General features: G+C 24.9%; 3 protein-coding genes across 3 annotated transcripts; 1 reads left to right on the top strand and 2 right to left on the bottom strand.

Moving 5' to 3' along the window:
• The first annotated feature begins 305 nt into the window (after positions 1 to 305).
• Positions 306 to 2896, top strand: pall (F-box protein pallbearer). The gene is made up of 3 exons (XM_011496027.1): positions 306 to 1174; positions 1614 to 1862; positions 2068 to 2896. The coding sequence occupies exons 1-3, from the start codon at positions 1070 to 1072 to the stop codon at positions 2815 to 2817; spliced, it is 1104 nt and encodes a 367-aa protein (XP_011494329.1). The 5' UTR covers positions 306 to 1069; the 3' UTR covers positions 2818 to 2896.
• Positions 2897 to 4734: 1838 nt separating this feature from the next.
• On the bottom strand, positions 4735 to 7397 carry LOC105359563 (protein MAATS1). Its single transcript, XM_011496179.1, has 6 exons — positions 7124 to 7397; positions 6854 to 7062; positions 6132 to 6534; positions 5553 to 5881; positions 5148 to 5318; positions 4735 to 4893 (listed from the first exon to the last, which is right to left on the bottom strand). Exons 1-6 carry the CDS (start codon positions 7311 to 7313, stop codon positions 4735 to 4737), a joined length of 1461 nt encoding a protein of 486 aa, XP_011494481.1. The 5' UTR covers positions 7314 to 7397.
• A 1129-nt stretch (positions 7398 to 8526) lies between these two features.
• Positions 8527 to 12488, bottom strand: LOC105359419 (uncharacterized). The gene is made up of 3 exons (XM_011496026.1): positions 11981 to 12488; positions 10856 to 11448; positions 8527 to 10576 (listed from the first exon to the last, which is right to left on the bottom strand). The coding sequence occupies exons 1-3, from the start codon at positions 12486 to 12488 to the stop codon at positions 8669 to 8671; spliced, it is 3009 nt and encodes a 1002-aa protein (XP_011494328.1). The 3' UTR covers positions 8527 to 8668.
• Positions 12489 to 13657: the final 1169 nt, after the last annotated feature.

Raw genomic sequence — 13657 nt, 5'->3', positions numbered from 1 at the left:
ACAAAACATAATTAATGCAAACTACAAATAACTTTCTGATTATTTTCTTTCTTTCAATCTAAAAACAATGATTGAGTTTAAATAGCTTTCAATTTCCAAATTATTAGTTTCTGAAAGTGAAACGCAATGAAAACAAAATATTTTTCATAACCACATTGTCAATCTACCATGAATTTGAAAATAAATATTTTTCATATATCACTAACCTCCTTCGTTACTATTAATGACATTAAATTTCTAATAGCAGCCAACGTAATGAAAAATTTAATTAACTTCAAACTAACAAATGGAAAATTAAAAAATTTTTGCTATTACACTGATTTGCGATTATCATAAAGCGTACTTCTAAAGGAAGTATAGACGCGCATGCGCACCGTAGTTTTGTTTAACTACATCTGAACTCTGGACCAGTCTAAAGTTCAACGACCAATAAATGTATTTTTCTTAAAAAAAAACGCTTGGGCTTTGCTCATTTTTGCTTTTTGCTGCTTCGAACAATCTGAAGCACAAATATATTGCCATCGATTAAATAAACAATCGAAGTTGTACATTCTCGTGTGTGAATTGTAGAATGTAGATGCACATCATCTACAAAAGCGCTGCAGACCATCTCAATTATCAATTGTGGGTCTCGGTTCTGCAGTACAACTCCGCATATTCGTCTGCGCCTTACAGCCAAAATAATTCGTACTGCAGTTTTATACTCAACGCTTTCACTCTTCTTAATAAACTATCGCGCTACTCGCAACGCTTTACCTTCGCGAATTGTTGACTTGTGCAATTTTTATCTATATGCGCACATTGACTCGCATCGTATATACCTTTCTTTCATGACGTTTCGTTAAATTTGTAAATCTCGATAAATAGCTCGATAATTCTCGTCAAATTTTTTCATTCGTCTAGTCACGCAAGCAATGAAAACAAATATTACGACAATTGGCTATTGCCCCAGCTGATATTTAAATTTGTGATTCTTTACCAGATCATTTTAGTACCCAGGGTATAACTAATATTCATCTATTAAGCTATCTGATTTCTCAACCTATTTTCGTCAAAGAAAACAATTAAAATGAAGGAAGAAGGAACAACGTTGCAATTGATCAATCTGCCTGATATAGTTCTGGAGACAATACTTTCTAATCTTACCTACGATGAAATTGCCAAAAACAGAATAGTAAGACATTTTTTCCGCTTCTACACTTTCCCCTTTATTAACAATAGACTTTTATTACAATTCAGCACGGTGTATGTGAATTCTGATGACATATACCTCCTTATATAGATATACATATATATATATATATTTATTTATGTTTATGTTTATTCAAGTATCTTTTATAGTTTCATTATAGGAATTAAAAACAAAATCACTTATTTTATACACATATACATGCACACACATATAATTCTCATAAATAATAAACATAAATTAAATTATCGATTGATTTAACAAAAACTTAATTATCTTACACATAATTATTTTTCAATTAAATAGAAAAATTTATATATGTAAATATATAATCTTAAAATACAAAAAATATCTGCAAGAACGAATTATAATTGTAATTACAATTAATCAAATAAATACATAGAAATTTCTAATATTTTAACAGGTTTGTAAAACATTTGATGATATATGTAAAAAGTTGCTCAATCGAGGATTCAACCTAATGGAAAAATATCATGCGAGGTGCTTAAGAGCTGTAAAAAGTCAACTACCACGCAGAGAATCGGAAAGGAGAACTCATCCTCTTGCACGTCATTGTGATATCTTAACAGCTATAGAAACCAGAATATCTATGCTGTCCATGACATTTACTAAATATGTAGATTTAAATCTTTGTTGCTTCATACCTGGAAAGGTATATAATTAAAATTTATACATACACATACAAATAATGTAAATAAATATAATTTTTTAATTATTAGAGAATATAAATTATTATTCTTGAATAATAAAATATTAATAAAAATTATTATTATAATATATTTGTTTGATATAATCTCATTGGCATTTATAGGAAATTGTTAAGTATATTATTTTTTTATTTTTTCTGATTGTTATAGGTCATCGATGAAATATTTAGAGTCTTGCGTCTTATTAGAATAAGTAAAACACCCCCAAGAATCCCTGAAATACTTCAAGAATTGCGAGATATTAGCTGCATGGCAATGGAACATTTTGATGAAAAAATTTTACCAAATTTGAAACATAGTATTTATACCTCTGTTGTTGCTAATGTAAGTTCATATGAAAGCTTAATGATCTCCCACCATAGTTCTAATTCAAAGGGTTCACCACTTCCGCATAATTTTGGTGTAGATAAACTTAATCAAGCATTTAAAAAAATTTATAGCCGTACTAAAAAAAATAAAAAAACAGTACTATGCGTTAAAGGACAAATAAGTAAAATGAAATTAAGAATGAATAGGCAATCGTTTCAAATGAGACTACAAAATTTAAAATTACAAGAACATACAAAAAAAATTCAAGATCAAGATGCTCAGTTAGCAGAAATGAGAAAACATTTAGAAGAATGGGAACAAAAATTAGGCGATTTAACTGCTGAATTAAGTCGTGTCAGAGAAGAAATACAAAAATCAGATTCGTTAGAAAATTGCAAACGAAAAATTGCAGATATCTCAGTTCCTTGTGAATCTAGTTTACTCAAAACAAAAGATCTTCAAGTTAAAAAACGTAAATTAATTGTAGAAAGAAAATCATCTAGTGATAATCAAGACATTAAATTTAAAAAATTCATGTCAGAACTTCTTGCAGATAGTTCTATTGGATCATACCCTTCAGCTTCTCATTAAACTATTTAATTTTTGTCAACTTTCTACTTTATTACTTAGTAAAGCCAAACTTTTACAATTATAAATTTGAATATTCGTTTTAAAATTTAATAATTGTCTTGGTTAAGTAGACTTTATTTATGTGTAAATATTTCAAAATGAAAAGAATCGCCAACATCAGTAAACAAAAACATATTCTTTGAATATTATAAATATGTTAAATAAGTTACAAATTAATTATAAAATACTATTCATTAAAACAAAGCTTATAGAAGAGTTTTAAAAACAAATGAAAAATGTAATAGTTTAAGATAAATCTCATTAGGCAGTGTTTAATTTTCTAATAAAAATTTAAAATTTATATAAGTGAATTTATATTTCTGTAAATAATTTGAACAATTTTGTAAAATACATGTATGCTCTGTGAATTAGATAAATAAATAGTAGTCAATCTTTAAAAATTATGTATAAAAATGGTCTTGTGCAATAAACTTATTTTATTTTTATAAAATAATTTTTTTGTTCAATCCAAGAGACCTAAAAAGTGAAAAAGATTTGTTTATCTTTTAACTAATACTAATTAGTTAATATTATGTATTTGTTATTTAATAATTGCTGCCATATTTATTTCTTCAATATTTAAAATTATAATAAGCTTTTATTTATATAAAATAATTTTCTCGTTCACTTCGATAGATCTAAAAAGTAAAAAAATTTGTATCATTTAACTAATTCTAATTAGTTACAATTTTTTGTTTGTTTATTTTTTAATAATTACTAGAATATTTATTTCATCAATATTGAAAAGTACATTTAAATAACAAGATTTTACAATATATATTCGATTGCTGTGATTATTTAAAATAAATTATATTAAATGTTTTAAAAATTTATATTGTTATATGATTAATTTATTTTTAATCTCAGTCAATCTGGAAACATAAATCTGTAATCAAGAGATTATTTTTATGTATTGAATATAAAGAAATCTTAACGATTTGTTTTTTTTTTTTTTTTTTTTTAATATACGACTCAATTTAATAGTTATATTAGTAATTTTTAAATATATGCATTCAGTAATTGATATGATATTGCTACAAACGATATGTAAAATAAAAAATGTATTTTTTCCAAATGAAATTAATTAAAAACTTATCAAATTTATCATCAATAAAATAAAAATACAAAACTTATAACATTATTTTTTCTTAAATTCTCATTAGTGCAATTGATTAAAACTTAATTAATGAATACATACAATAAATTAAAATGAGTCGATATTTAATCACAATAATATTTTTTGAAGTATAAAATGTTTATATTATCTGAATTATAATAAACTTACTGAAAATCATTGGTTCTTTGTTTGGCAAGCCATAACATTCGAGTTAAAATATTGCAAACCTCCAACTTGTAACTCCCTTAACAACAATTAAGTTAAATTTTATTTTTAAATTAAATGTTAACAATAAAAATAATTACCTTCTGGCACTGTTACGCGTTTTAAAATTAGCTCGATTATTTGTTTAAAAGAATCTTCGTCATTAGAAATATTATAAGTACTTGGCTTATAAATTTTGTAATTTTCCTATTATATAAGTAATAATATTTAATTTAAAATTATTCATAAAAAAAAAAATATATTTACTTATTCCATTTACAAATTCACAAGAAGTCGAATTTTCCATAAAGTAATCGGTAAGATCTGACATGAAATCTTCATCGGGAAGGGATTGATCGACAGGTACCTTCAACTTTCTATCATTGTTTATAGAACGAGTATATAAATAATTTGTTTGTTTATTAAACAATTCACTCTCAATTTCGGGTAAGATGAAATTATATATTATATCAAAGACTTCTTCATCTATATTTTCAAAACTAAAAGTACATAATAAACCTTTGTAAAAAACATCGATGAAGTATTTATTATAAGACTTACTTTCTATCTACATAATTTGCAGGTATAGACATACATTTCTTTACTGATGCTTGAGCTGCTCTAAATCTCTGTAATTCAAATTGCTCTTGAGTCTGAGCTTTCTCCTTATACAAAAACGATACATAAGCCGTCTCCTTATAAAGTGTTGTTAATTCCTATTATAAATTTTTTTTATTTTATTTCAATTCACATATGGATACCAGGGTATATGAGCATATATTATGATAAAATATCATATAAAATAAAAAATTATTAAAATTATACAGCTTTGAGTGATTCAATTCAGTGTTAAATAATTTGATTCAATAATACAGTATTAAAAACTGGCACATTTATAAATTAAAATATTGGGATCGATAAGATAATTAATTATATAATTCTATTATTAATGACATATAAAAATGCTTACGTTGTTCAAAAAAATGAGTACATTTACAATTGTTTTTCCGTCAATTGCCTGTAGTATTTCATTACAATTTTTTTCCAACTGCTTTAGTTTCAAACGAATTGTTTCATTCGATAAATTATTCGAATTTTCCAATATTTGAACTGATTGTAAATCTTTAATTAAGTCTTTAAAGTGATATTTTTCTTCAAAAATCTAAAAATTTTAACATAATTTAAATAATCACTTTTAGACATTAAATTTACAAAAATTATCATCGAATAATTACGACATTAATAAATAATATCTTTTTAAAATATTTTTCAACTTACTATGTTAATAATCTTTTCAATAATATATATTAAAAAATTACAAATTTTATTTCTAAAATCTTAAAAATAGCAAATTTGATCATCATTCGTAAGTTACCATGCATTGCTCAGCTCGCCCGTTTAAAAGTTTTCGAAGGAAACTTGATGGTAAATCCATCTCATTTTCGAATCTTTTAGGCGGTAATTGATAAGGTGTTGCTGGCAGCAACATTATTTGCTGTTTGCGTTTCAATGAAGCATAAGTATCTGAAAATTCGAATTTGGTTTTGATAGATTCTAAATTCTGAGATAATTCTAACAATTTCTTGTTGTTTCTTTTGGATACTCGTGGACAAATTCGTATAAAGGTTTTTGAAGTAGTATAATTCGGTTCTCTTGTGACGAAAAACCAATCCAGTGATGTTTCTTCCTTTTCAACTTCGTTAACTAATGCAATTAAAATGAAAATTAATTAATTTTCCTAAATTAATTCGAATAATTGATAAAGAAATTTTTAAAGATAAAATAATTTTTTATAAATAATTTTTTATAAATAATTTTATTCTAACTTTCTACGAAAATAAATAATAAATTTAAAGCAATTATTATGGCATGTGCACTTTATATTTGCACATTTATTGAGTACATATTAGATTACTGCAATAATTTTATACAACATATACTTGCCAAGAACAACATTTCATATAAGAATACATATCAATAACATATTTGTTTAAAATATTGTACTTTAGCATTTTTACAATAAACTTACTATCGGAAAAACTTTCATCGTAATAATATTCGGCCGCATAACCACGACGTAGTTTTGGATTGTAGAAATTTAAATTCCTTTCAGCATGAAGCTTGATAATGCTTGATTTTTCTTGGCCAGTCCTAATGCTTCTATGTTTCGTTGCGAGTTTACGTAACTCTCGTGTAAAAGTATTTCTAATACTATCCATTTCTTGTTGTTTACGTTTATTAAGGCTTTCATTAAGTTTTTTAAGCCTATTTTCAGTTTGTTTATTTTTTTTATTGGCTTTATGTTGCATCGATGTATCTTCAAGTGCCATTCGTAAATTCATTAAAAATTGTATTTCCTTTTAAAATAAAAACAAAAAATTACTATGTATTACTCTATTAAAACAATATATTTAACAATTATTAGTGATAGAAAAATGTACAGAATATGTTGTTTTTTTTTATAGCACAATTTCGTTCTAAAATATAAAAAGTTTTAAATAATTAGCTTAGAAATTTTCATTCTTAATTGATTTTTAAATATTAAAATTACTTATAAATAAAATATAAATAAAAAACATTGTAAACAATTAAAAACTTATTGCTTGAATTTAAATGTGTAAATTTCATTCAATTTGTGCTGTGCTACATTAAAAATAATAAAAATAAAAATTATACAGCTTCTCGGAAAGCCCATTCGTCATTTTCGAGATCAGCTATTAATGCAGAACGTATTTTAATATTAGCAAGGGTATCCATTGGTGGAAGTATTCTTTCCCATGCTCTTCTCTTTCTCATTCTATTAATGATTTCCAATTCATGCATTCCAGCTGGTAATTCCATACCCCATCTAAAATGTTTTAACATTAATACTTCTGGATTGTGCCCTAAAAATAAAAAAGTAATTAATACATACGTAATAACAATAAATACTTTTCTTATGATTACCTGGTGCAATTTGATACGGTGGCTCCCATGGTAAAGTTTGACAATCGCTTTCTCTATAATCTGTTTGTACTCCCTTATTTTTAAAGTGATTACTTAAATTTTGAAGACCATAATACTGTCTATGGATATTTTGGACTCCACTTCCAAAAATACTTCCTTCTAAATGACTTGACATTCGATTGTTACACATTTTAACTACTATTATAGCTAATAATTTTCTTCACTTTAATTAATAAAAACTTATTTATATTTTTATTTGATTTGTGTTAAAGCTTCTTCTACTGAAGTTCTATTAATAAACATGAATATATTATTACTTATTTAAATATATAAAGTAAATTAAAGAATTTAATTTAACAATAAATAAGTCCTCTGAATAATTTAGTTTGTGCATATATAAAGGAACTATTTATTGGAAATTTGACAAGATGTTAAATAAAATATTGATTTACTTATTTTTATTTTTTCACAAATTTTATTTTATAAATAAAATTACATTAACAAGAATATCTCCTCTGATTTATCAAAAATTAATATAATATAGCTAATCACATTGGTTAGAAAATCTGCTAAAAATATAAATATGAACGATACAGTAAAAAGTATATAATCAAAACAGTTGATAAAAACAGTTGATAATTAATAATTATTTTTAGTACGAAAGCAAATACCTTAAAAATAAAATTCAAGCAACCATGTATATGTATGTTTCTTAGTAACTATAGCACATTAACAGCCAAAGTAAGTATTGATCTAGTATACTTTTTTTATCATATTTGCATATATTGTTGTTACAATGCATAATCGCAAAAAAAAAAAAACAATACTTTATAATAATTTTTGTATTTATTATTTGTACATCATACATTATATTCTATTCTTTTGATTTTTAAAAACTTTAAAATTAAATAACATGAATAAAATTGTAATGGCTATGATAATCACAATAAAGATATCTTAAATACAAACAAAATTTGAAGTCTTTTATGATTTATATATATATATATATATTATAATATATTTTTATGTAACATATAATAATTATTAAAAATTATTAGAATAATAAAAGTTTGTTACTTTAGGAATTATAAAAATGTGTCATTTTTCAAAATAATAAAATAGCATAATCCATGTTTATTTGCATACATGGAAATATAAATTATATATTAATTACATAATGATTTTATATAGATCACTTATAATTATACATATTTTTTTTTATCAATTTAAGATACATTAAATTTATATGCTCACAAGTTTTGTAAATACTATAAAAAACTTAAAACAAATCTATAAAATAATTTATAAAATTTATTTAAATTCTAACATAATTGATTAAAAATTTATTTAATTTAAAATTATATATTAATCCATAATTTAATATAAAGTATACACAACTTTATACAATTATATATGAATTTTTTTATATAACTGACATTGATATCCGAGCTCCATACACATGTACGATCTACTCATTAAATACATCTCATTCATTATCACATACATATCATATGTATTAAGTAAATATAATAATCCTTATGAGTTTTAAGTTTTAAGCATTTCAAAATATCCACTTCCAGAAGCTCCTAAATGTTCAGGCCAACTTTGTTGTTTAGAAATGTCTCTACATGTTTGACCTGGTAGCATATCTTCAGGACAAACGCATTGCAATTCCATTCTATACAAGGTCATTTGTCCGAGCCCAATTCTCGACTTTTTTTTGTCTGTTGCTTTATTGTAAAACTTATAATCAATTCCTCTATTTGTTAAGCAATTATTAGCAATTAAATCTCTTTCTTTAAATAAAACTTTTTTACCTAATTTTTCTTCAGCTTTTCGAATACATTCCAAATCTTTAGGTAGAAGAAAAAAAGGCGTGATTAATGGTGGAAGCCAGAAAGTTGAAAAAATTAAATCTACAGAATTTTTATTAGATTTTAGAGGAAAAAGTAAAGCTCCAGTAGGTGACTGACGTTTTATTCCAACTACTTTTTCTATTTGCCTTAAAGCCTCTTTCGTTTTAGTTTCCCTTTTTAATCGTCTATTAAAAAAATCTATAATACCTTTCTTACGAATTGTTTTTATAAATCCATTTTTCACTTTGTTATTTGCATTAATTGTATTTACCCGAGATGATCTATCATTTATTATAAATGAGTTTATTTCACTTTCATTTTGCTTAAGATTACGCTTTTTCTTTTTTATTTCACGTTTTCTTTTGTCATCAAGGACCTCAGCATCTTTAATATTATCAACGAAATCAATGTCAGGAATATTCATGTAATCAGAACTATCATCGAGATTACTCGATCTATTAAAATTTAAAGAAGAGTAGTAGTTATTTTGTTTACTCTGTCCATTAGTGTAATCCATACTGGGATCTAACTGATTTTCTATGTCATTTGTATCATTATTTATATATCTGACATTACTTTTTTCACTTCTTTGAAGACGAATTTCATTTAATTGACGCGATGTTATAAATTTTTCTTCCTCGTCATCATACATATCATCATAATTATCGTCAGTTTGTGCGTTATTTTCTTTCGACTTATCGTTCTCCCATTTATTTTCTTTCCATTCATTTTCATTCAGCTGATCTAATGGTTTATCTAAAAGGCTTTCACTTTGTTGATTATCCTGTGGATTATTAAATTTAATATTGGAATACAAATTTTCTAATTTTTGGGAATCTTCATTCTTAATATTTTTATATTGAATCAGATTATTTCTATTATTTGGTGATTGATTTGGAAATCTATTTGAAATTATTTCATCTTCGACATCATTAAAATCAAAATCTGAATCAGCATTATTTTCAAGTTCCTTTTGGGAACTAATGGAATTATTAAATTTCATGTTTTTCCAATCTTCAGAATGATACAAAGGTATTCCTGGTGGTTCAACATGTTGGCTAAAAGCAAATAAGGATGTAACAAGAGTACTGTTGAATCGTAGTTTGCATAAGTCTGCACCAGAACTTGGATCGTTTATAAATTCATAATTATTTTTTGCTCCCTCTTTATTAAAACAATTTGCGGACCAATGTAAAAACCAATCATTACCAAAGCCATCAACTGTTACAGACAATCCAAACATCTGTGTACTTAGAGTATCTTCCATTGGTGTTTTTAATAAAGGTTTTCCGGTTTGTCCATCTAATACAGTTGCAGTTGAATAGTAATAAACAGGAAAACCGGGACCAATCTGATGTTTCACCATAAAATCTGGTATTCTATCATCATTATAGTATCCAGGGATAGGAATACTAATAACTTCAGAATTCGGTATTGTAAAATTCCAAATTTCTTTAAAAGTTATGCCATTGAAAGCCATTATTGTACAATTAAACATAGCAACAATAATGTCTTCTGTTCCATCTGAATTTATATCAATCAAAAGAGGAGGCAGTGCAATACCTCTACCTGGACCGTTGTAAATTTCTTGCAATTCCTAAAAATTAAAAGAAAATAAAGATCGACATATTTAATAATATTTAAAAACACTAATACTTTGGTATTTAATTTATAATTTAATTAAATTTGATAACTTTGCTTAATATTAATTCTATTTATTAATTTATAATATACGTATAAACGATAAAAAATGCAACTAATTAAAAAGCAATTTATATTCTATATATAATTTAGATATTATATATTTTTTATAAAATTAGTAATTTTATTTTAAATTATAAATTATAATTTTTCCCTAAATTAAATTGTAACTTACAAATTCTCCCTTCAGTAATTTTGAATGTGGAATAATATAAAGACCTCCAGCTTTATCTTGATTACTAGCAACTAATACAAAATAAGTTTCTCCATCTGGATGCACAATAATCTGGGGTGCTACAAACAATTGTTCTTTTCCAGGAAAATCCATACTGTTGATTCTGTTTCCATTTTTGCCTGATACTAATATTACTTCTGATTGTGATCCATCAGACAGCCAAGTATGGGAAGCAACAACATCACCAATTCCATCATCATCAACATCAGCTATATACCTTGCATCATAAATGTCATAATATCTATGTTGAGAAATCATAGATAAATCTTTATATGGCAATTCCCATATACTAGTTCCATCTTGACCATTAATAGCATGCAAAATCCCACCAAGTCCAGATATAATGCAATCCTTCACTTTATCATCATTCAAATCTAAGCCACAATCTACAGAAAATACTGCATGAGCAGTCCAGTGAGTCCAAATTGTTTCACCAGACTTTCCATCTAAGGCTAAAACTCCTCCTAAACAAGGCGTACTTTGATCAAAGTTGAATGTACAAACATATTCAGGAGCATTAGCTTTGTCCAGACCTATATATAAAAAAATCTCTTAATAATCTTACAAAATCTCAAACAGTATTAAAAAATTATATAACTGAAGACTTTGTATTTATTAATTAAATATGAAAAACAAATAAATAAGCAATGAAATAATTCATATTTAAAAAACATTTAAATTAGTTATATTTCAATTTATAATTTATATAACACAAAATAATTTTAATTGATAGCTTACGTCAAAAATAACCAAAGGTAAAATATATATTTTTTTTATAATTCGTACGATCAACAATGAATAAAATAATTATAAATACACAAGTAATAATTATAACAAATGTATTGAACTTAAAATTATTGTGAAATGAATATTAAGTTTCAGTTATATATTTGATTAAAAGGAAGAATATAATTATTGAAAATAAAACTGTAAATAAGTTCACCTTTCAAAATAAGTAATGAAATAAAATATAAACCAAAAAAACTCTGCAAAAAGTAAAAAAAAGTTTAATACATATAAAGCAGACAATATTTTGTTATATAATTTTAATGAAATAATATTTACCGGTACTGAATCCTACGATAACATCTTCTATATTATCTCCGTTAACATCGTTACTTCTTAATGGGGCTTCTGATATCAGCTTAGGTAATGTTCTTGTCCACTGGATTTTGGAATTCAATGATGTACAAGGAATAGTGTGTTGTTTATCAAATGTCTTTTCCTTATTATGAGATAACCAAGTTTTTAGTAGATTAATAGGCATGGGAAATCGAATTATAGTAATTATGCACAATATAATTATACCCAAAATAATAAAAAATCCTAATAAAGTATAGCAAAATGGTGCAAAAAGAGTTTTATATGGTAAAGATGGCGTTTCAGAAAAGTGTGTTTTACATTTTCTACGTGGAGCCATGAGAGGTCTTTTGGCTCCACAATCATCATCAATATTTAAAATACCATTTGCCCCATCTCGAATAAATACTTCATCGTCGATATCACTTAAGTCATCATCTTCAAAATTATCTCTAACAGCAACACGAGGTAATTTTGGATATACTCCTGACATCTACATTTAAAAAATATATAAATGAATTATTTTTTTTATTAAAATAATCAATAAATAATAATGAGTTTTTAACAATATTGCTTAATAAAGTTCGTATATGGGATTATTGAAAAGTTAAAAACTCAAACCTATTGGAATTAAAAAATAGAAACATATGTTGCCTTCTACTTTATATATAAAAATCAAGATAAATTGATTAAATCTAAATTCACAAATGTATAAATACTTACATTCATTAATCTACAAGCTGTAGCATATAATGATGTTTCAAAATCTTAATTTTCGAATATGTGAACTATGTTATTTTGAAATTCCATTTGTCAAAATACACGGCATTAGAAAATGCAAATTTGAACACTGTATTGTAAAAAAAAAAAATATTTCCATGTATCTTCCTACTTCCTGTCTTCAACACCTACGCTTCAATGTCGAAACTTCTCTAAAATTGATGATCCAATACAATTTTCGTTTGTCTTCTATCTTATTTCTTAATGCACCAATCAACCATTTACTTACTGCATCGATTTTAAAAGGCGCTGAATTTAAAAATTAATATTTATAAAGATTAAAAATTGAAGGCTTAAATATTTTCATTGACATAAAAGCCACGACTGAAATCTAAATTCGTAACGTGAATTTAAAATAATTATTAAACATATTGAAAATAATTTGTTTTATGAATAAAAAATATACTATTTTCATAAAATATGATAGTGCAGAATGTATACGATATTAAAATTTAAAAAATTTTATCTAAACAAAAGCTAAAAAGCCGTAAAAAATTATATATCATACATACAAATTAATTATTTTGAAAATAGATTTTGTTTATTTATCAAGCATAACTTCTATAATTGAAAAAATTCATTCGACACATCCGAGTACTGTTACAAAATTTTAAAAACGAAATAAAAAGAACTTTTTAGTTTTAACATAAGAATATCGGATTAACCAACAACAACAACAACAACAACAACAACAACAACAACAAAACCTATATAACTAGATATAATTAGTTCATATATCTATAGTAAAACTGGATGAAAATTTGCGACTTTAGCAAAATATATATTTTCGTCATGTTCTTCTCTCCGTAGCACTTTTAAATACGAATAAATTCTTAATAAGACTTGATATAACTTTAATAAGAAAAAAGGATACTTCTCTTA

The sequence above is a fragment of the Ceratosolen solmsi genome, unplaced genomic scaffold (genome assembly GCF_000503995.2).
Source record: "Ceratosolen solmsi marchali unplaced genomic scaffold, CerSol_1.0 scaffold11, whole genome shotgun sequence".
In the NCBI taxonomy this organism is placed as follows: domain Eukaryota; kingdom Metazoa; phylum Arthropoda; class Insecta; order Hymenoptera; family Agaonidae; genus Ceratosolen; species Ceratosolen solmsi.
This window is presented reverse-complemented; position numbering and strand designations above follow the sequence as displayed.